The 24,515-nt window shown below is 41.2% G+C and overlaps 1 protein-coding gene across 2 annotated transcripts in view; it reads left to right on the top strand.

The window, feature by feature from the left end:
- Positions 1–24,515, top strand: part of Cfap20dc (CFAP20 domain containing) — a 220,012-nt gene that overhangs the window by 139,457 nt on the left and 56,040 nt on the right. For both annotated transcript variants that reach the window (XM_048801194.1, XM_015494492.2), the window contains one exon: positions 23,536–23,739. In XM_048801194.1, the coding sequence (XP_048657151.1) occupies positions 23,536–23,739 (204 nt within the window). The remainder of the gene's footprint in view (positions 1–23,535; positions 23,740–24,515) is intronic.

Genomic DNA, 24,515 nt, shown 5'->3' with positions numbered 1-24,515 from the left:
CTCTGCCTTCCACATACTGGCTTGAATGCTCCAATGAGTCTGGCTTTTCCATCTTCATTTTCTTAACACGGACACCTCAGTGTCACTAGTAACAGTAGTCCCCCAACAGATAGTCCCCCAATTGGCCTCCCTCCTCCTGTCTCCACAAACCATCCCAGCACTGCCACAAACAACAGCCACCAACTCACATCCATATCTTCATTCTCCTGCCTCATGTGATAACTCCTTGTTGCCCTCCAGATAAAGTCCCCGGATGGCAGGGATCAGGTATTGGTCTACTATTATATTCTCAGCATCTGCAGTGCCGAGAGCAAGGCTGGCCTCTGAGGAGGCAGAAAGCAAGAGGGGCAGGACAATGACAGCTCCCTTCTCATTACAGCCTCTGATAAATCTCTCCCTTGTCCCAGCTCACCCTAGAGCAGGCTCTCTCCTTTGCATATATACTTCACTGCTGAAGGGGAAAGGTCATAGAACATGGTGGTCAAACGTTCAGGAAGAAACAGTCCAATCCATCCCCCAAATATTTTCTTTAAGGCCAATCTTTGCTAATATTTTTTCCAGTGTGGCTATAAATGGAAGGGTAGAGTAATAGTTTACTAAAACTGAGTGTTAAAATATACACTGTCAGACACCAAATCGTGTTTTTAAAACATAATCTACTTTTATTTTTTCTCTATTCTGTTTATCATTTGACACTAATTTAATTGTTATATAATCTTTTAAAATGGGTCAAATTGGAAAAATCTACCAAAGAAGTACATGCAAGAATCAAATAGTTACTCCTTTAAATACATGATGGTGAGAAAAAAATTATAGCATAAAATGTATTATTTTATAACATAAAAATAGTACCATATTTCACTTTTCCATTATTTACTTTCATGGCTATTGATTTTGTGTTTGCCTTCTCAGATCTTAAAAATTTAAACTTTGCTTTCCTATGGAGAATCACAGAACTACACACTTGTTAAAATTCTTCTAGCTTTCACTTTCAGCTTTCCAAGCAATTCTATTTAAGAGGAGGTTCTGTGGTTTTGTAGAAAAATATACTTTCTATAATACAAATTTCCATGTAAGAAAAATACTTTCTAAAACATATTTTATCATCTATTGCTCTTAAATAGTCAAACAGTCCAACAGTAAGGCAAAAGTGATTTGCTAGACCACCTGTATTTATAGTCCTATTTCCTCATTTCAATAAGTTAAATATCAAAATATGTAGTTCTTTCTGTTTCTGGGGAGTCAGCTTATCAGGAAGAAAAAGCATATAATTCTCAGCTATTTTAGGTAACTTTCTCTGAACGCTCTTTGTTTAAACATTCTCGAATAAATATGAATAACTAATTCTTAATTGCTCTCTTCTCACTCAGAGGTTTAATATATATATATATATATATATCATAGATATATATGAGATCAGATACCATATAGAAGTGCATTTTATAAAATGATTTATATGTATTTACATCATTACTTTCAGTAGCTTATATTTTCTTTGCAGATTAAAGTTAATGCCTCATTCGTAGAATATATGAACTTATGCCAGGCCTGGTGGTATACACCTATAATCCCAGTTCCTTGGAAAGTTAAGACAAAAGGAACACAAGTTCAAGGCCAGCCTCAGAAATTTAGTAAGACCCTGTGTCAAAATACAAAATAAGAAAGTGCTGAGAATGTAGCTCAGTCAGGGAGCATCCCTGGGCTCAATCCCCAGTACTGCAAAAAAATTTAAAAGAAGAGATGTGAAATTATTATCAACTTATGTTCAATATTTTATCCACTACAAGTTTCTGCTTAAATTGATTTTTACTTTATTCCCCCTTGTAGGGTAACTGTAATATCCAGCATTCTCCAAGGTCAATGACTAGTCCTTGAGGGCCAAATTCAGTTGATGTTAGAGAGCTTGCAAGAGAGGGGCCGAAAGGTGGACAAGGGAAGGATATCTAAAATGTGCTTCCACAAAAGAATTCCCAGGGTCACAGATTGGAAGAATTAATATTGTTGAAATAGCCAAACTACCCAAAGGGATCCATAGGTTCAATACAATCCCCATCAAAATACCAAAGATGTTCTAAACAAAACTAGAAAAAAAAAAAACCATCCTAAAATTCATGTGGCACACCAAAGACCCTGGATAGCCAAAGCCATCTCCATAAATAACAAAGGTGGAGTCTTTACTGTAACTGATTTTAAAACACTGCAGAGCCATACTAACCAAAAAAGCAAGATATTAGCATAAAAACAGACCGAAGAACAGTGGCAAAGAACAGAGAACCCAAAAATAACCCACGCTTCTACAGCCCTCTCATTTTTGACAAAGGGGCTTTTATGGTTTAAATATGAGGTGTCCCCAAAGCTCATGTGTGAGACGATGCAAGATCAATCAGAGGTGAAATGATTGAGCCTGATCAGTGCATTAATCCCCTGATAGGGGTTAACTGGGTGGTAACTGTAGGCAGGTGGGGTGCAGCTGGAGGAGGTGGGTCCTTGGGGTGTGCCTTTGGGGTCTATCTTCTCCTTGCTGGAAGAAGAGATCTCTCTCCCTCCCTCCTTCCTGGGGGTCATGTTCTGAGCCACTTTCCTCCACCACACTCTTCTGTCTTGATGTCCTGCCTTACCTCCGGCCCTGAGGAATGGAGTCAGCCATCTGTGGACTGATACGTCTGAAACCATGAGACCTAAATAAACTTTTCCTCCTCTAAATTATTCTTGCTGGGTCGTTTCGGTCAGAGCAATGAAAAGACTGGCTAACAGAGGTGCCAAAAACATACATTGGGAAAGGACAACCTCTTCAACAAATGGGGCTGGGAAAACTGGATATCAATGTGCAGGGTGAAATTTGACCCCGATCTCTCACCCTGTTCAAAACTCAATTCAAAATGGATCTTAACATTAAGACCCAATACTTGGAAACTACCAGAGGAAAACACAAAGGAAAAACTTCAAGATATTAGTCAGGCAATAATTTTCTGGGTAAGACTTCAAATGCACAAAATAGGACCATAATTCAAAAGCAAATAAGGAAATAAACAAGAAAACAGAAAGTAGAACCACCATTTGACCCAGTCATCCAACTCCAGGGTATATACCCAAAGGACTTAAAATGATTGGTTATAACCAAGAGCCTTAGCCTATCAGTGCATTAATCCCCTGATGTGACACAGGCACATCAATGTTTATAGCAGCTCAATTCACAGTAGCTAAACTATGGAACCAACTCAAGTGCTCTTCAACAGATGAATGGCAAAAGACAATGTGGTACATATACACAATGGAATATCACTCAGCCATAAAGAAGAATGATTTTATGACATTTGCCAGCAAATGGATGGATTGGAGACTATCATGCTAAAGTGAAGTAAGCCAGTCCCAAAGAACTAAAGGTCAAATGTTCTCCCTGATATATAGAAGTTAACCCACAAAAGGGAGGAGTAGTTGAAGGGAAGAATAGAAGTGTAGTAGATTAGATGATGAGGAATGGAGGGGGATAAGAAAAGAAAAACAGTGGAATGAATCTGACGTAATTTTCCCATGTATATGTAAGAAACACAATGAATCCCACCACCATGTGCATTCATAAGAAAGGGACTCTAACTAGAGTAAGATATATTCCATGCTTGTATAATTATACCAAAATGGATTCTGCTGTTATGGATAACTAAAAAGAACCAATAAGTTTTAAAAAATAAAACAAAAGGCAAAAAATGGCAAATGGGATTACATCAGACTAAAAAGAAAACTTCTGCACAGCAAAGGAAACCGCAGAGCGAAAAGAGAATCAACAGAATGGGAGAAAATATTGGCCAGGTATTTGTTTGAGAGTTAAGATACAGAACACGTAAAGAACTCAAAAATAACTTAACCAAAAAGACAATCCAATTAAAAATAGACAAAGGATTTGAACAGATACTTGTTCTAAAGAAGTATAAATGGCCAATAAATATATGAAAAAATGCTCAGTAACACTAGCCATCAGGAAAATGCAAATCAAAACTATAATTCAAGGAGCTGGGGTTGTGGCTCAGTGGTAGAGCGCTCGCCTAGCATGTGTGAGGCCCTGGGTTCAATCCTCAGCACCATATATAAATAAATAAATATAGTTAAAATAAATACAATGCGATATCATTTCACCCTAGCTAGAATGGCTACATACATACATACACACACACACACACACACACACACACACACACACACACCAGATGCTAGTGAGGATGTGGAGAAAAAGGAACCATTATTCATTTCATGGTGAGAACATAATGAGTTTGGCCACTATGGAAAACAGTATGGAGGTTCCTCAAAAAACTAAAACTCAAACTACCATATATGATTCAGCTGTTCCACTCCTGGTTATATATCCACAGGAAATTAAGTCAGCATACAAAAGAAACATCAGCATATCCATGTTTACTGCAGTGCTGTTCACAATAGCTAAGATAGAATCAGCCTAGGTTCCCATCAACATGGAAATGAATAAAGAGCAGAGCACTGTGGCGCACACCTGTAATACCACCAGCTCAGGGAGGCTGAGGCAGGATGATTGTGAAGCCAGCCTCAGTAACTTAGCAAGGCCCCAAGCTACTAAGTGAGACCCTGTCTCTGAATAAAATACAAAAAGAGATAGGGTTGTGTGGCTCAGTGGTTAAGTGCCCCTGGGTCAACCCCTAGAACAAAAAGAGAGAGAGAAAAATAAATAAAGTAGGGTGAGGTGAGGGGTACACCATAGAATATTACTCAACCATAAAGAAGAATGACTCATTTGCAGGAAAATGGATGGAACTGGAGTTCCATATAAGTTAAATACGCCAGACACAAGAAAGACAAGTATCACACATTCATTCTCATGTGTGAAAACTAAAAAAGAAAAACAACAAATAAATAAATAAATAAATACTTAACTTTTGGGGAGAGGTGGGAAGTGCCTCCACAGAAGCAGGAGCACCAGAAAGCCAGAGTTTCTTGGTGAAGCAAATAGAAACAATTTCCAAGTGACATATTTGTCGGGGTTCTCTAAAGGAACAGAACCAATACAATGTGTATATGATCATTCTAACCCATAAAATGGGCATATAATGATAATTACAAGGGATTTATTAGGCTGACTCACTGTCAGAGGCTGGACAGTCCCACATGGCCATCTGAGGCTGGAGAGCCAGAGGAACTAGGAGCTGCTCAGTCCAACAAGATAGAAGCCACAAAACTAGAGGGAACCATGATGCTGCCCCAGTTTGAGGCTGACGGCCTGGAGGCACCCTGGAAGGTCGCTAGTGCAAGTCCACGTTCAAAGTCTTAAGAACGTGGACTGTGAGGTCCTCAAATGAGGGAAGCAGCAAAAAGTACACACCCTCCAGAAGCGTCAAGCCTGCGCATGCGCGGAGCTCCCCAGCTTGGTCTCTCTGGACCCACAGCCTATTGGGAGCGCTGACCCATTTAGGGAGGGTCTTTTTCCCTTTCTGTTTGCTCACCCACCTACCCCTGCCAGTTGTTTCTGGAACTATTGCTCACCGACCCAGAAGGGTGCTTTATCAGTTTTCCAGCATCTCTCAGTACAGTGGAGCACAACCAAGACTGACCATCACTGCCAGGCGCGATGGCTCCTCCCTTAATCCCAGCTTCTCAGGAGGCTGAAGCAGGAGGATCCCGAGTTCAAAGCCAGCCTCAGCAACTTAGCAAAGCCCTAAGCAACTCAGCTAGACCCTTTCTCTAAATAAAATATTAAAAAGAGATGGGGATGTGGCTCAGTGGTCAAGTGCCCTGGATTCAACCCCTGGTACCAATAAATAAATAAATGAGGATTGGCCATCACAAACAAGTTTGATGTCTACATCATGCCCTCTCTCCCTGGAAGGTGAAGATCCTCTCGGAAAATTCCAGTTCCCCTTATCAAAGCAAAGGACCCACCGGTCCACAAAGTGCCAACTTTAATATACAAAACCTCCATGAAAGAAATTTCCGGGGTGGGGGTGTTTGAGACCTGAAGTTTCTCTGGGTGGCTTCACTGCGGTTTACCCGTGTGGGCTGCCCGTCTGGCTGTATTCTAATCTGTTCCACTTCGCACACATTTTCAGCAATATCTATTTTTCATCATTTGGGTGATCAGTAATGTATTTTCTTCACTATTCAGATATGTTTTCGTTCAGTAACAGCAGCTGTTAAAGAGTATACTGCACATCCCAAGGATAATGGAATGCCTCATGCTTTTAATGAGAAAGATAATTATGTAATTTTCATCATAATAGTTATTTTTTATTTCCCAGTTACTTCCCATAATTTTCGTTATCACCGCCTGCAAATTATAAATGAAGGTCTTATTTTTGAGCCAAAAGCTTGCCAGTAAAATTGACAGATTTTCAATAACAATCTACATTAGGAGCCATAAAAACATCATTATTCTATTCACTTTCTGGTCTCTCTGTAGCAGTTCCCCCAAATAATAAATGATGTGAGTGAAGGTTAACAGGAAAGCAGTGTCATCGAATAAATCCCTAGGCTGGTTTGGTGGCTATATTCGTGTCCATCAAATTGATTTTTTTTTTCCTCCCTTTCTGCTTTAGTACTTTTCTTCCTTCAGTTCCCCCTAAGCTGCACTTAGAAACTAGAGGACAAATGAGGCTATGCAGAACCAATGACGCTTATATTCTATTTTTTAAACATTAAAGATTTTCTGTACGTGTCCTGTCCAAAGTATTCTATATGTGTTACAATGTAAGGCTTGCCTTCAATTATGTTCTATGCAATTTAGAGTAGATCAATTGCTACCCGGCACAGGTAATGGCAGAGACATCATTATCATCAACAAAATAGAAGTAGCTAATATTTCCTGGACATTTACAGGAACAGTGACTGTGCCAAGCCCTTTTCCATGAAGTATTTCATATCTGGTCCTCATAAAGACCCTGAGAGGTAGTTTCCACATGAGGAAGCTGAAGTTTTAAAGGGTTATGTGGCTTGTCCAGGGACAACAGCTGCTTAGTTAAGAAGGCAGAACTCGAACCCAGATTGTCTGACTCCACAAAGAACCACTTCCTGTCAGTAACCTGCTGTGCTGTATAAACATGGGTTAGATCTTACAAAAGTGAAAGCCTGTCCTAAAGAAGCATCCAAAGACAAAACTGATCATTTCTCATGTGTGTTCACATGAAAATAGTGAATCGCTTAACCCTAGTGAAAAAATGGATTGTTTTGTGATTAGTTAAGATGAAAGTTGTTGATTGTTTTTTGAGTGTTTTTCATTTCAGAAAGTACTTCTGAAACAGAAAAAGACGTTCTTGTCCTCCCCAAGTGTGACTTTATTCCTTTGATGGAGGTAATAAATTGGAATGTAGGTAATAAACCAGCCTGATCGATTTTTCTAGAACACCACTTCACTTGACTTTAGCCAATAATGGGCTGGCAAAAACAGAACCAGACAAATCTTCAGGAAGCATCCCAGTCTGTGTTCTCCCTAGTTTCTTTGCCACCAGTTTCTCTTAGGTAGAGCCTGTCATCCTACACATCCAAAAAGTTGCTTATTTTCAATCTTTTAATTTTTCTGAAGCAATAAAACCAGAGCACAAAAAGAAGCTTGGAAACTTGAAGCACTAATGAACGGGAAGTCCCCGGCCACTCAGCAAAATATACTGCCTAAAACAGCACTCTGTAAAATACAAGGGAATGAGAAAGTCAGTAGGAGACCAAAGTTTGGAGGGAGAACAAGGACCTTGCTCTTACTCACTGTCTGCATTAAGGGGCCCTGGGTTTGCGCAGTTCCCAGATTGTTTCAGGAGACACTTTTTATAGCACAAGTCCAGCGTGTCCTTTGTGTCTTGAAGCACCCCGATAAGAAACTGTTGTTGCATCTTACAGCTGAGGAGACTGACTCAGAGTGAAAGCTTCTTGGGGTAGGCGAAGGAACTTCATCTTGGGCGGGAGGATAAAGGCACAAAGGACTGCTTCCCAGCCTCTTAAAGAGGTATGGTCTCGGTGCCAAAACTCTAACTCAGAGAATTTTATCTCTAACACTCCACATGATCACTTCAATCTATTGCCCACATTTGCAAATATGACCATTTTAGTTTAATAGCTTATAAAATTATTGAAGGCATAAGGCAGACTTGCCTCATTTCAAAGTGAAATTGCAACAGAAATGGAGCGTTCTCCCGGAGACGTCTTTTTAAAGCTTATGCTCATAGGTTGTGATCATCAGCATCCTCTTCACTTGGGATTAGCAACTAAGGATCTGTGGAAACACATTTCCTGAAGAACACTGTGTGCTTGCTAACTCCACAGAGGAGTCTTACGTTCATCCAGGTGACTTTTTTTTTTTAACTACTTTATGAGATTGTTTTTCCACAGGACTGACTTCATCCTTTTAAAGTGTGCAATTCAGTTTTTGGTATGTTGACAGAATCCTGCAACCACTACCACTATCTAATTTCAGATCGTTTTTTTCATCACCCCAAAAGAAACCCAGTACCCAGTAGCAGTCATTCCCATTGCTCCTCCCCCAAAACTCCTGGCAACCACTAATCTTTGTCCTCATGGATCTGCCTATTCTTGACACTCCATATCATCACAATCATAACAAAACGTGGCTTTATGTGTCTGGCTACATTCTACGCGAGTTCTCAAGATCCATGCATACCATAGCACTCCATTCTTTTTTATGCCTGAATCCACTGGGTGGATATGCCGTATTTTTTGATTCGTTTATCAGTTGATGGGTATTTGGATTGCTTCTACTTTTTAGCTGTTCTAAATGATGCTGCCATGAACATGCATGGGCAAGCTTTCACGTGGACATATGTTTTCAGTGCTCTTGGATGTATACCTCTGAGTGGAATTGCCAAGTCATATGGAACGCTACGTTTAATTTTTGAGGAACTGCCAAACGTTTTCCAAAGTGGCTGCACCATTTCACATTCCTGCCAGCACTGTCTAAGGGTTCCAATTTCTCAATATCCTAGCCTACACATCTTCTTATCTGTCTTTTGTATTTAAGCCATCTCAGTGGGCATGAAGTGGTCTCTCCTGCGATTTCAATTTGCATTTCTCTAACGACTAATGCAATGTTGTTGAGCATCATTTCATGTATTTATTGGTCATTTGTTTATCTCTTTTGGAGAAATGCCTGTTCAAACTGTTTGCCTACTTTTTAATTGGATTGTCTTTTTTTATTGTTCGGTTGTGAGAGTTCTTAATTTAGTTTGGATAAAAAATTCCTTAACAGATATACGATTTGCAAATATTTTCTCCCGTTCTGTGGTTGTCCTTTCCATTCTTTATGGTGTCTGCCTTTTAAAGCACAAAACCGTTTAATTTTGATGAAGTCAAGGCTATTATTTTCCTCCGATGCTGTTAGGAATAAAGAGGTGCGACAAGAAATCAAACACGTGCGGAGAGCGGATAGGCAAGGCAACCCTTTACGGTCCCCTGGATTTTTCCTGGCAGAAGCGAGCGCCACCTGAACCTGGCTAGCAAGCGCCATGGGCGGCACTCCGCCGGCTCGTGTCTCTAACTTAAGGCAGCTCCGCCCTTCACTCTGATTGGAGGAGTTGTGGGTCACAGTCATGCGATTGGCTGATTTTAGAATTAGGGCAGGGGGAAAGGGAGGGGCTACTAGAGTTGGATCCAATTAAGGCTGAATGTTCTGAAACTGGACCACCAGACTTTGTATTTCTTACCTCTGTGTTTGGTATTACGTCTAAACAGCCATCGCCTGATCCAGGGCCACAAAGATTTACTCCTAGAAGTTTTCTTCTAAGAATTTTATCATTCTAACTCTTAAATTTGGTTCTATGATCCATATTGAGTTAATTTTCTGTGTAGGATGTAAGGTAGAAGTTGACCTACATTTTTTTTTTTGGGGGGGGGGGGGGAGGCATGGACATACAGTTGTCCCAGCTCTATTTTTTGATAAAACTATTCTTTCTCCCTTGAACTGATCATTCATGTAAGCGTCCTGTGGATTTTTTGTTTTGCTTTCTCGCCTCCTATTTCTGTTCCCCTGATCTAAATATCGTCCCACCACCACCAGCAGCACCATACTGTCTTGATTACTATAGCTCTACAATAAGCTTTCAAGTCAGGAAGTGTGGATTCAACTTCACTCTCCATTTTTTGTCATTGTGTTTTGCTATATTGGCTCAATTTCTGCAGAAAAGGCTGCTGGGATCTTGGTAGGAATTTGCTGTGAATTGCATTCAGGAATTTGTGAGTGACATCCCACTGGAAATCTGTGCTATTACAAAGTGCCAGTATGAAAGAACTTTGTGACAAAGGAAAAGTAAAGGTTCTTACAGAGGGAAGTACAGGAGAACTGGCTCTATCATGATATGGAAGAGTACTAGTAATTCTTAAGGAATGCTTACTGAAATTGACTTGCTAACTGTTCAGTAAACTTCTTTCTTGCAACATCTTACTCATATTTTAATAGATTTCTCTATTATTAAGTTCAAATAATTTTTAATTAAGAAAGAAGTACAGCCCTCTGGGTTATGTTGCAACCATGTAGATAGCTAGTAATTAAACTCTTCCACACATATAACTTCATTCAAACAATTATGAATGAATCATTTAAAGCTGCAAATTGCATTATGTGCATCTTTAAACAAATAAAACAGAATTACATAACAGGTTTTATAACTCCAGAAAATGTTGGAACTTATTATTAAAGAATGGTTATTTTCATGAGAAAGACAAAATTTGGGTATTCTCTTTGGGATGGGGGGTATATGACTTTTTATAGGAGAGGAGTTGCAAAATTGTATAACATGTGTATGTGTATGTGTGTGTGTGTGTGTAGGTAGGTAGGTATACTGGGGATTGAACCCAGGGGAACCACTGAACTACCTCCCCAGCCCTTTTTATTTTATATATATATATTTTTTTTTTTGAGAGAGAGAGAGAGAGAGAGAGAATTTTTAATATTTATTTTTCAGTTTTTGGTGGACACAACATCTTTATTTTATTTTTATGTGGTGCTGAGGATCGAACCCAGTGCCCCGCACATGCCAGGCGAGCACATTACCTCTTGAGCCACATACCCAGCCCCCTTATTTTATATTTTGAGACAGGGTTTCACCAAGTTGCTTAGGGTCTAAGTTGCTAACGCTGGCCTCAATTGTGATCCTCCTGCCTCAGCCTCTAAAGTCACTAGGATTACAGGCCTGCGCCACTGTACCATGCTTTGTATAATTTTTTACTTTAATCTTTACATTTTACTTTTGAATATCAAAACTGAATTATAGGAGGATAGTTAAAAGATAGTTTAGGCCATGGTACAATCTGAGCAAACTTTTTTATTTAATTGTCAAGCCATTTTGGATAATGCAAAAGGATTATTTTCACTGCCTCCCTGATGTACTTGAACCTAATATCAGAATAGGGAATATCTATCATTATATTTTTTAAAAAGTAATAAAATCTATGCAATTTATGCCATACAAACTTAAAGGAAAATGAATTTGTAAATTATTTTAACATTATAAAGCACTGTATCACTATATAAAGTTCTACATTTTCTAGGATATATAATACTACTCTTTGTTCAAAGGGAAGCCAACTGTCTCGCTTTAAATTTGTCACTCAGGTATGCCCTTTGCAGCTGTGTTTTCCAACAATGCACCATTGTTTAAAGAATGACTTGCTTCAGCTACAATATTGCACTGATTGAAAACACCCGTTTCAAGGTCAAGTTACCCTGTTTATCAGCAGATGTCCCTCCCCTGGCCTAACTGTAGGGATTCCCTTAGAAGGCAACTCCCCCTCCTTTGGCACTTTCCAACACAGATGCCCCACTGGCCTCGTGCTGCCCCGGGCCATCTGATAAGCAGTCTTCCTCAAACAGGGCCCTCTGCCAAGACCATCTACATCCTCATCCTTCCAAACTGAGATGTCAAGGGCAGCCATGGTTCAGAGCACAAGCTGGAGTCAGACAGACCTGGATTTGAATCCTGGCTTTGTTCTTCTTACCTGTATGACCTCAGACAGGTTTATTAACCTCAGTTATACTTCATCTTCACACTTGGAAATAAAAACATACTTATTCTATATTTTGTTGGGGTTTTTTAAAATATTTTTGAGTTGTAGATGGACAAGATACCCCTATTTTATCTTATTTTTTTTTAATGTGGTGCTAAGGATGGAACCCAGTGCCCCACAGGTGCTAGGTGAGCGCTCCACCATGGAGCCCCAGCCCCAGATCTATGCTAAACCCCTATACTGCTAAGTGAGATAGTGCATGTAGAACTCCTAGCCCACAATCGGACAAGGTATTTTCTTCTATATTTCTACTGAGTGGTTAGAAATGTAAACCAGTATTCCTGGCATCCTAAAAGCAAATGAAACCTCCACAATTTCTTAAAATTCCAGAAATTAATTATAAGTGCTGTTCAATAAATGGTAGCTATATGGGCTATATGGTTATCTGCTTCCTGCTCTGTATAGTTGAACGAATTGCTAAAAAAGAGTGCATTAATGTGTCCCAACTTCTGGGTGCTGGTGCTTTCTCAGGGACACCCCAAAGATAGGGAGATATTTAAAAACAGGAATGATATCTCAAGTCACTCACCATACACCACACTTTGTGTTCCTCTCTTGTCCACAGAGCCAAATTGTAGATGAATAACTTCATGGTTGACAGATTGAATTGAATTGAGGCAGAACTAGTAGCACTCATAACCCTTAGTGCTAATCAGGGCAAGAATGTTTCATTATTTAATTGGACACTTCTACCAATTAATAGCTTTTGGAAAACAGTATGATACTTGATGTTTGGTCAAAACCACACTCTTTCCTTATCCCTGAAAAGACAAGGTCATTATTTCAGTTTTTTCTGTCAATGTGTTGTGGATGATTATTGCTGAAACTACAAAATTTGGTGACGAAATAACATTTGTGCTGCCATTAAAAGTATTTGAATTAGGTGTAGGAATTTTTCAGCCCTCCGTTTTATTTTTTAGTAGTTTTCAGTCAAAATTCATGCTGTGGCTACAAAGTGGCTTGTTTCCTTTACTTTCTTTGCATTCAATGTTTAATTTAGTTGTGGACAAAAACAAAATGGTCTAAAATAGAAGTTATGTTAAGATAATTAAAGTACAAAATTTGGGTGATGATATGGAATTGCTAGGCTGGCAGTATTTCCTAAACACTCTGAGGTCTGAAGTCTATGGCTTAGAGCCCTTACTCTAATGTTAATGATTTTGGGTTCCTTCCATGTGCCTAGCCTTCTATAGGGTGCCTCATACTCTATCTCCAGTCTCCATGTCCATCCCCTCAACATAGGCTTTATTATCCCTGTCTGATGGACAAGGAAACCGACTCTGCCTTGCTCACATCTAAGTAGCAAAGTGATATCAAACCCAGGAGTTGGGGACATGAAAGCCAGTACATATCCAACACAATGAACTGCTCCCTCCCATTAGAGACCACTGAAAAAATTCCATGATCACTTGGCCACTTAAGTTCTATGGCTACTTTAAGCTTTTAAAGGATTTCCATGTGCAAAAGCCCACAAGAGGTGTTGATCAATCTGTCATTATTATATTACAATCAAACTGTTCCACATTCTAAAACTTTCTGAAGTTATCATCTCCCCCCTCCAGAAACTCCTGTTTCTTACCTCAATTTTCATTTCTGTCAATAATCTCAGGGATTGTTTTCCTCCTAGAGTTCTGGTTTTTGTTTTTGTTTTTGTTTGTACCAGGGATTGAACCCAGGGGCACTTAACCACTAAGCCACATCACCAGCTCTTTTGATTTTTTTATTTTGAGACAGGGTCTCACTAAGATGCTCAGGTCCTCGCTAGATTACTGGGGCTGGCTTTGAACTTACAATTCCCCTGCCTCAGCCTTGCAAGACACTGGGATTCCTCCCAGTTCTTTCATTATTTTAATCTACATTTATTGAATGGCCACTATTCTGGCCTATGTCCAAATGCCTGAAAGATGGCTTACCATTGAATGTGATAGGAGACCTCTTCAACTTGATCCTACTAGATTCCTTCTAGTGTAAAATTAATAAACTCAGGAAATTAAAACTTGTTTTTCAGCTCACTTTACAGTTAATAAGAAGAGCGTGGCTCTATTTGTCAGAGATTTCTTTCTGAAAATTAGTGATCTCTCAAGGCAAAATGTATGGAAGCATATTTCTATTTAGGTCATGGATTAGAATAGTATTCTATACAAATGTAGTGCATCAGCATAATGATGTTTTAAAAAACTCTCTTCATGCCCACTGATTTAGTCAGGTTTTTTGCCACTGTGACTAAAATATCTGACCAGAACAATCTTAGGGGAGGAAAAGTTTACTAGAGGGCTCGCAGTTTCAGAAGTCTCAGTCCACAGACAGCGGGCTCCATTCCTCAGGGCTCGAGGTGAGGCAGGACATCATGGAGGAAGAGTGTGGTGGAGGGAAGCAGCTCACATGGTGATCAGGAAGCAGAGAGAGACTCCACTCTCTAGAGACAAATAGAGACCCCAAAGCCACGCCCCCAATGCCCGCCTCCTCAGCCACCCCCACCTGCCTCCAGCCACCACCCAGTTAATCCCATCAGGGGTTCATTCACTAGTTGGGTTAAGGCTCTCACCACCCAGTCATGTCTCCTCTGAACCTTCTTGCACTGTCTCACACGTGAGCTTTTGGGGGACACCTCACATCCAAACACAACACCCACCCACCCCCCAAAAAGAGGCACACTCATGAGATTGAAAGTTACTGGTGTCCTTATGAGGAACTTTGCCACCGAAAAATTGTCTAGCTGAGATTCCTAAGGGATTGGTTGTGTAGATAAGTATGGACTGACTCAAAAGGTTGTCAAGCGAATCCAGGTCACATGCTGAAAGGCTTGTAACTGACATTTGGCAAGGATAAGTCTGGCGTGCTCAGGTCCAAGTGATCCTCATTGACCTAAAGCACCATCCAGTTTCTTGTAACTTGGTTCTTCAAATGGCCTCACTCCTCATGGGTGCTATCTAACTTGACACAGCCACCCTTAAATTTGGCAAAGGTTTTCAGGTTATACAATGCCTAGGTCTTTAATTGTATTTTTTGCAAGGTAAATACACACACTGAAAGCTACCAGAGATGACGAAGGTGAATAAGCTGTGCACACAAGTGTGGGTCACTTAGAGCTCTCATTTGTAGCTGCTGTCTCTCCTCATTCTGTTGTTAGTGGACCTGGTCCCAGATGAATCAGGACAGTCTTCTGTGGGGAATACAGAGCTCAGGAATTAGAAATAAGTTTTCAGTTGGTGAAGAGATGCCCTGGAACACTAATTTACCATCAGCGATTATTTAAAATGTCAATATAGAGATTAAACATGGTTTGCAAATAGCAATAGGAAGGAGATTAATCCTTAAATTAAAACGGCAATTAAAGATTAAAGTTAGCTTTGAAAAATGAACTTCCATACTTTTCTTGCTATAATGGGTTAAAAAAAAAAAACTTCTAAAACTTTTCTAAATACAACTATGAGACTCTTATTTTTCTTTAATTGGTGAGAATGGGTTTCATGGTGGCATATTCATACACGCACATGACATAATTTCATCAGTTTCATTCCACAGTGTCTCCCCTTATTCCTCCTCCCACCCCCTTCTTCTACACTGGTCTCTCTTTCTTTTCCTGTCTTTTTTTTTTTTTTTTTTTTTTTTGGTTCCAGGGATTAACCACTGAGCCATATCCCCAGCCTTTTTTACATTTTATTTTGAGACAGAATCTTGCTGAGTTGCTTAGGCCTCACTAAGTTGCTGAGGCTGGCTTTGAACTTGCCATCCTCCTGCCCCAGCCTCCTAAGCCACTGGGATTACAGACGTGTGCCTCTGTGCCCAGCCTCCCTTTATTTTCATTGGATCCTGTTTTTCCTTTTAGTCTCTAGCTTCCTCACGTGAGAGAAAACATGGGGCACTTGCCTTTCTGAGTCTGGCTTACTTCACTTAATCATAAATAAAAATTTGAAATCATCACTGATGCTGTCTCCCAGCTGCATTTACAAAATGCTTTTTTTCCCCACTAGGACTGCCCAGAGTAAGTTTCCAGTGATTAATGAGTAATCACTTCTTGCTGCTTTGTCATTGATGATCACAGAGATGCACACATATCTTAAGCTCTTATGTTGATGAATTTCACAAACTGAACCAACCAACCCACAGAACCATCGCCTGGTCAAGAAGTAACCCACCGTCAAAATAAGCCAATCCCCAAAAAACAAAGGCCCAGTGTCCTCTCTGACATGTAGATGCTAACACACAATAAGGGGGTCAGGAGAATAGAAATTCACTGGATGAGACAAAGGAGAATGAAGGGGGGGTGGGAACAGGAAAGACAGTGGAGTGAATGGGACAGAACTTTCCTGTGTTCCTATATGAGCACACGACCAGGGAAACTCCACATCAGGTCCAACCACAAGAATGGGAGGTCATACCCCATGTATGTGTAATGTGTCAAAATACACTCTAGTGTCACGCATAACTAAAAAGAACAAATGGAGAAAAAAAAAAAAAAACTGGTGTCACTGCCCCTTCCTGTCACTCTCCCCCTCACAACTATCCCTACAATGACTTTTACCACCATGACTTTCTTGTGTCTGGCGTCGCTCACTTGGCATTTTGTGGGTGAGACTCGATGAGTTGCTCCTTTCATCGCTGCAAATTATTCCACTGTGTGAATATAACTTCATCTCTTTATCCCTCTTACTGGGCATATGGGTGGTTTTCATTTGGGAGCCATTAAGAATATGTCTTTGGGGAGAACATTAAACACTTTTTATTAAAGCATTACAAAGTTATACATAGTAGTTGGGTTCGTTTAGACAAAATCATACATACCTGGAATTTGATTTAATCCCTGTTCCCCCCACACACACACACTTACCCTCCCTTCCCCTCTTCTCTGTCCTCTACTCTCCTCATCTTCCTTTATTTTTGATTGTTACTTTCTATGTAACCATAAGGTGAAATTCCCTGTGGTTCACTTATAAATGCATGTAACATGATTTTGTTACATTCTATATCTTCTCCTCCTCTCCTTTCCTTCCTCTCTCCCTCTCAGTTTCCTTCTACTCCACTGGTCTTCATATATATTTATGATATCCTATCCCCCCGACCACCTTCTTTCCCCTGTTTTGCTCTAGATTCCATAAGAATGTTAAACTTTTAATCAGACTTGGACAGAAAAGAGGAAGCTATTTGGTCTTACAAGACTTGGATTACATCGTAAATATCTTAATCCTTTTTGTTTTAGATTTTATTTCATTTCTAAAGGAGTAATGGGTATGTTTTAGTCAGCTTTTTCATTACTGTGACCAAAAGACCTGACCAGAACAATTGTAGGGGACAAAAATTTTATCTGGGGGCTCACGGTTTCAGAGGTCTCTGTCCACAGACAGCAGGCTCCACTCCTCGGGGCTCGAGGGGAGGCAGGACATCATGGAGGAAGAGTGTGGTGGAGGGAAGCAGCTCACATGGTGATCAGGAAGCAGAGAGAGACTCCACTCTCTAGAGACAAATAGAGACCCCAAAGCCACGCCCCCAATGCCCCCTCCTCCAACCACCCCCACCTGCCTCCAGCCACCACCTAGTTAATCCCATCAGGGACTCATTCACAACCCAGTCATTTCTCCTCTGGACCTTCTTGCATTGTCTCACACAGGAGCTTTTGGGGGACACCTCACATTCAAACCACAACAGGTTATTACTTTCTAGTCTATGTAATGGGTTTTCTATGGATGTAAGCTCCATACTCCTGGCTTGCCCCACATTTTCCCACCTAATGGTTAAAATATGCTACCAAACCACCCTTCTGATCTTTCAAGGCCCAGCTTAGAGACCCTCTTCACAAAACCTTAGCTGGTCCTACACAAAGTGACGTCACTCTTTTCTGGAATGCCAGACCAGTTTGCACATCTCCCTTCTCTTACGTTGTCATGTACATTACATTCTCAGAGTCACCACCTCCTTTGTAAGTAAATAATACTTTTTTAAAGTTCCAATCATCACAACTTAATGCAAAGACAGGGATTGCTGGGTAGACCTTGCACTTGCAACATGATACCCCCGTGCAATGGGAGTCGAACATCATCATAACAAAAACCTGATTCTGAGAGTCTCAGAGATTTTATAAGCTCCAAAATAGGAATAGCATCACAATTTTCTCCCAATTCTATTTCCCTCCCATCTGTAAAGAATAGGATGAGGCTGTTGATCTGATCTGCTCTTGTGACCAAGTTAGCCTTTTGTCTATCACCCATAGATCAGTAGAAATGGGTTCTTACCCGAGGCTCACAGAATTCTCAAGGCAGATATTGGATCAGTTCAGCTCTCCTGTCTTAAAATCGAGAACAGAAGTTGCATCAAGTTGAACACTTGTTTTTGTTTGCTGTGTTTTATTTTTGTGCTGGAGTTATGAGTTTTCCTTCTAAACATGACCATGGCTGTGTGTGACTATTGAAGCTGCTCTTCAACATATGCTGGTCATTTCTTCATTGCTCCCATTTGCCCTACTAGTTATGAGGACCATGAAAGCGAGGGCCGTATCTTAATTTTGTTTGAAATTTCACTGGCGTAGACTCCTAAAAACGTCTGAAGGTCAATGAAAGTGAACAACTTGATACTTAGCAAGGGCTTGCCTGGAGTCAGAGCATGGCTGAATCATATGGCCTTCAGCCCGCCGCCTCGTTCCCCAAGCAAATCTGATAACATCTCCCTTCTTTCCTACAAGGATATTTGGAGACAAAATTGAGTTATGCATAATGTGTTGAGCCTTTCAGAGTTGGAATTGCATGAGGCACTCTGCCTCTCAGGAGTGGCGTGATTTAGTTAGATGACATCTTGTGCTGGCGTCCACTATAATGTGAAGGCTTTACTGCAAGCCTCCTTTTAAAATAATAATAATAATAATAATAAATGATTTGGGCTTTCTGGTGATTTTGAAATGGCTTAAGAGATTGCAAATTAAAATGTCTTGGAGAACTAATTGCCCATCTCTGCCACCAGTGGTTCTTTTCGTGACCCTGGAGGAAGTTGCTTTCTTCTCTCTGCTCAATTTGAGCGGCCTCTTCCACAGTGTTGTCAAAATATATTTTACTGTTGTATGAAATAAAACCGTGGAAATCTAGAGCTCCAAGCATACTTAGCATGAACAGTGCCTGGCAATGGATTAGGGTTGCAGTATTTGAAGAATAAGTTAGTGACACTCATTTCTACCACTCCAGCCAGCTGTTCCACCCACCCCTGCTTCAGTCCCCCCAGAGGTGGAGAACGTCCTTCTGAAGGCCACTTATTTCATTGTCAGCTAAACTTAGTTACTACCAATGCCACTTTGACTTCTGTGAGGCTTCCTATAATTCTGCCAAACAGTTAGTTACTCCTGTTCTACGTTCCATTAGTCATATTTCTGTTGTGGTATTGATTAGAGTCTACCAGAATTCCTGTTCTATAATCTGTTACGTCTCCCCTTCTAGACCGTGAGCTCCATGAGGACAGGAGTGTATCTTGTCTTCTTGTGTTTCCAGCTCCCAGCAGGATACAGAATAGACAGAAGACTGGCAAAAGGGAGACAGAGAAAATGAGAGGAAAGAATAAGATAACAGAGAGGACTTGTATTGATTGCCTACTCAATCGTCTCTGAAGAGAGATGCTTTCACCCCAGAATTTGTATAGCAAAGAGAAGATTACCGAACTTAAGAAGAAAATTGTGAAACGATCTCCATTTTTTTGAATCTCAAGCATTTTAATTTCCATTCATTTTGCGGGTTTTATATTATACGTAGTATTTTAGTTTAGTTGAACATGAGTATAATTTATAAGTAGACACAGTTAGAAGGTACATGTGTTAGTCAGCTTTCCATTACTGTAACACATACCTGAGATAATCAGCTTATAAAGAAGAAAGGTTTGTTTCAGCTGACATCTTTGGAGATTTTAACCCAAACAAGGATTGGTCCTATTGCTTTGGGCCCGTGGTGAGACAATATGGTGGCAGCATGTGGCAAAGCCATTCATCTCATGGCTGGGAAGTGGAAGAGAGAAGAAGAGGAAGAGCCAAGGTGTCCCATCACCACCTTCGAGGACACACCCCAGTGACTTAGACCCTCACACTGGGCCCTACATTTTAAAGATTCCATCATCTCCCAATAATGCCATGGGTTGGGGACCAGGCCTTTCATACACAGGTCTTTGGGAAGCACTTAAGATTCAAACTATAGCATTTTCTGATAAAGCTTCAAATCACTAATTTGGATGACCCTAATATAGCTGTTTGCCAGTACTAAGCATCTGGTATATATTATTTGATTTATTCCACCAAAAATCCTGTGAAGGATACTATGGTCTTCCTTTTACAGATGAAGAATGAGGCACAGAGAGGTTAAGTCATTTCCTGATCACAGACAGCTGGGAAATGGTAGAACTAGGGTCCAGATTCACATCTGTCTGACGCAGCCACCGCCACATCCTCTTTTGTGAGTGTGTCCTGGGACATAGAGTTGTTTTTCCTACTCAGTGCCAGCTTGTCAATTAAATAAACCAATTAAATGGATGAGTCAATCAAACCAAGTACATATTAAAGATTTCTTCTTACCAAAAAAAAAATTGTCAGAATTAAAATAAAATGCCATTTTCCATTGTGAAAGCACACATTGGCAACGGCAGGCCAAACAGCACCCCTCCGGGATGCAGTAGGTGCTCACTTCTGTTTCTTGACAGAAAAACTGAAGTGAAGGACCAGGGTCCCTGGTTCAGTCAAGCAGGTGGGACTCTGCTATCACTACATTTTAAATAGAGATACTGTTCACATACCATAGGATTCACCATTTTAAAGTAGGCAGTCCAGGAATTTCTAGTACATTCTCTGCCACCACCATGACCTATATTCAGAACATTCCATCACCCCTAAGAAGCCAGGTGCACCTCAGTGGCACTTCCCACTGCCCTGTTCCCCGGGGCTCCACTCCTCCACTCCTGGTCTCTGTGCTTTTCATGTAAATAGGATCCCCTACTGTGCAGCCTCTTGCATTTGGCTTCTTGCACTTAGCACAGTGTTTTCAAGGTTCTTCCTGGTGGTAGGCTCTATCCATCCTTCACTCCTCTTTATGGCTGCGTTCCATTATATTGATGGACACTTGGTGGTTTTCCACTTCTATTGGGGGTAGTAGTGCCGTGGTTTCTATGTGAACACGTATCCTCCCTTCTTCTGCCAGGTGCCTCAGAGTGTGCTGCTGGGTGACTCAGTATTTAGCATTTTGAGAAACTTTTTACCAAAGCAGCTACACCACCCCCAGTGCCCACCCAGCAAGGTGTGAGGGTTCCAGCTTCTCCGCATGCTTGTCCACACTTATTATCTTTTTTTAAAATTTATTTTTAAATTTGGGTGTTTTGGTTTTGGTTTTCCATACTAGGGATTGAACTCGAGGGTATTCAACTCCTGAGCCCCATCCCAAGCCAATTTTTTATTTTTTTTATTTTGAGACAGGATCTCGCTAAGTTGCTTAGGGTCTTGCCAAGTTGCTGAGGCTGGACTTGAACTTGTGATCCTCCTGTCTCAGCCTCCTGAGCCACTGGGATTATAGGAGAGCCCAGTCTATAGATATTCATAACCATCCTGAGGATGTGGAAGGTGCTTCATTGTGGTTGTGAGTTTGTATTTCTCTAATGATAATGATGTTGAGCGTTTTCCTATGTGTGTAATTGTCCCCTCAAATGCTTCTTTTGAATTTAAAATAGCTATTTCCTTCTTTTTTAGCATTATTTCATTGAAATATGAATTTTCACTGAAATAAAATGTGTGGTATTTGCTTCCTCCCCACAGAACCCTCTCAAAGCATATTAAATACTCATGAATCCTCCTAAACATCGCCTGAGCTCTCACGTGCCACACTGCTGGAGCCAAAACCAGCTGAGTTTCCATTGGCAATTTTCCAGAAAAAAAAAATCTCCACATTATTAGATAACAAGCTTTTAAAAACCTCAAATTATGATGATGGTAATGCTTTATTTAAAAGCATTTATGCCATAGGAACTCCAAAATTTGTTTTTGAAATTATAATTTCTTAACTTTTTTACATCCCTTTGAGGCAAAAAAGAAGCAGGAGAAGATAGTAGCTATCTCAAAAGGGTCCTCCAAGAAAGTAAATGTAGAGACTGGAACATCTGAAACTTCTAGTATGTCTTGGGAAAAGATCTGTTGGAGTACAAGCACTATTTTCAATTTTTTTTTTTTTTTTTTTTTTTTTTGGTACTGGGGATTGGACCCAGGGACTCTTAACCACTGAGCCACATCCCGAGCCCTTATTTCTTTGTTTATTTATAATTTTGAGACAGGGTCTTGCTAAGTTGCTGAGGCTGACTTTGAACTTCCAATTCTCCTGCCTCAGTCTCCCCAGCTGCTGGGATCACAGGTGTGCGCCACCGTGCCCAGCTCAAAATTACTTTTAAGTTGTATACTAGTCCTGGATATAAAGCACACTGCTCATCTATGATGCTGATGTTTTATCATGTTAAAATTCATGTATAATGAGGTATACTTCATACCATAGAATTCACCAGTCCAAGAGTTTCTAGTACATTCTCTGCCCATCATCACCATGACCTATTTTCAGAACATTTTCATCACCCCTAAAAGAACCCATGTGCCCATCAGCGGTACTTCCCACTGCCCTGGTCTGGACCAGAGAAAGGAAATAAAAAGGCCTGAAGTTTTCATGGACCAATTTCTTCCTGTACATTGAGATACTACCCGTCTGGGCCTCTAAGGATCCGCAGTGGTGCTCTTTCCATGGACAGCACGGTCTGCACCAGCGCTGGTGTCCACTGCAGCTCTGAGGCCTCTCCAGCTTTCAGAGCCTACATCTTCCTGTCTTGCGTTCAGATTTTATCCAGTGGCCTCTAACAAGAGCGGTCATTCTCACTTTTACTGTAATTTGAATATATTTAGTTTTAATGGTCAACAGTGTTGAAATTCATTCATTCCCTTCTGAACTGGGCTTTCTTACAGAACATGATTTTTTTTCTTGGAAAAAAAAAAACAGCTTTGAAATATTGTTTATTTGGTGAATCCACAATACAGGTGGAGCGCCTCCTGGGCAGCAGACCTGCGAAATACCCAGGGAGGCATCCTTACAGCCTTGGTGCCTACTCCTTCCTGCCGAGCTCCCAGTCAGTCCCCCCTGGGGACACTGGCAGGATCAGACTCCTGGGGAGCCCACACCGCAGAGCCAGCCCCATCTGCCACTGCCAGGAAGGGTTCCCCGGGGAAGAGACACAAGGTCTAGGACCTGAAGGATGCCTTGCGGCGTCTAGTCGTGGGGCAGAGAGCTGGCACTTACACAGGAACTGAGGCAGGCACGGTCCTGATGGCTTTGAGGACCTCAGTGAAGGACAGTGTGACAGGCACACTAGAAGCAGAAGGACAGTAGGTGGCAGGTGGAGAAGGAACCTCATTAAACAGAGGTAGACCTCTGGCCTCTGCTGGGGGGCTTCTGCCAGGGCCACGTTGGAAGCCCATGGAGATAGGAGGGGCCCGGTGACCTTTGCACCATCATTTTCCTCTTTCCCCGTCAGGAGTACAACTGGAGAAACTACCAGCCCAGCCAGATGAGTGAGTCGGAGCTGCAGATGCTGGCCAGCCTACGGCGGCAGCAGAATGAGGAGCTGGAGGACACCGAGGACCAGCACGGCCTGAGTGCCTCCCAGGTTGACAACTGTAACGTCAGCATAAGTACCAGCAGCGATGACACTACCACCTGGAACTCCTGCCTGCCACCCGTGAGTCTTACCCCTGCCTTGAAAGGGGGGGAAGCTTCCTTCTAACAAAGCCCAGGCTTGGGGAGTGGGGGACTAGAACCAAAATGAGAACTCTCCCCAGAGAAATATTCAGAGCCCGTCCTGAAATAGTGTTTTAGGGCTGGGAGCAGAAAGCAGTGGGTGCCACTGTCTTTTCTCAAATTGTCTCATTTAGCCTCAGAAACTGTGTACATAGGAACTGATTGTCTTATTCAGTTTTGTGCTGCTATAACAGAATACATGAGACCAGGCAATTTATAAACAACAGAGATCCATTTCTTACAATTCCAGAGCCTGTGGATGGAGTCCATGGTCAAGGGACTTCATCTGCCAGTGCCTTCTTTCTACTTCCTCCCGAGAGGGAAAGCAGAAGGCAAGAGAGCAGGAGGAAGAGGAAGGAGACAGAATTAGCCCTTTTATTAGGTACCCACTCTCATGGTAACTGACCCCTCCCACATAATGGGGATTCACCAAGGCTCGGCCTGATCACTTCAGGATCCCATCTCTCAATACTGTTGCACTGGCCACTAAGTCTCTAACACATGGCCTTTGGGGACATGTTCAAATCCTAACCATGATGGATTAAACCACACACTGAGAAAAAAAAAAAGAATAATTTTGCTGTAGACTCTGGGCATTCCGTTGTATTCCTGTTCCTAGCACAAGTCCTATAGCATAGAAAGGCTCAGTGTTTGTTAAATATTTAAAAAATGAATGAGCAAAAGGGAAAATACTGCAGGTATGCTAAGTGTGGCTCA

Source organism: Marmota marmota, unplaced genomic scaffold (assembly GCF_001458135.2).
Source record: "Marmota marmota marmota unplaced genomic scaffold, marMar, whole genome shotgun sequence".
NCBI lineage: Eukaryota > Metazoa > Chordata > Mammalia > Rodentia > Sciuridae > Marmota > Marmota marmota.
The sequence above is the reverse complement of the archived record's forward strand: the minus strand, read 5'-3'. Positions and strand labels throughout refer to the sequence as shown.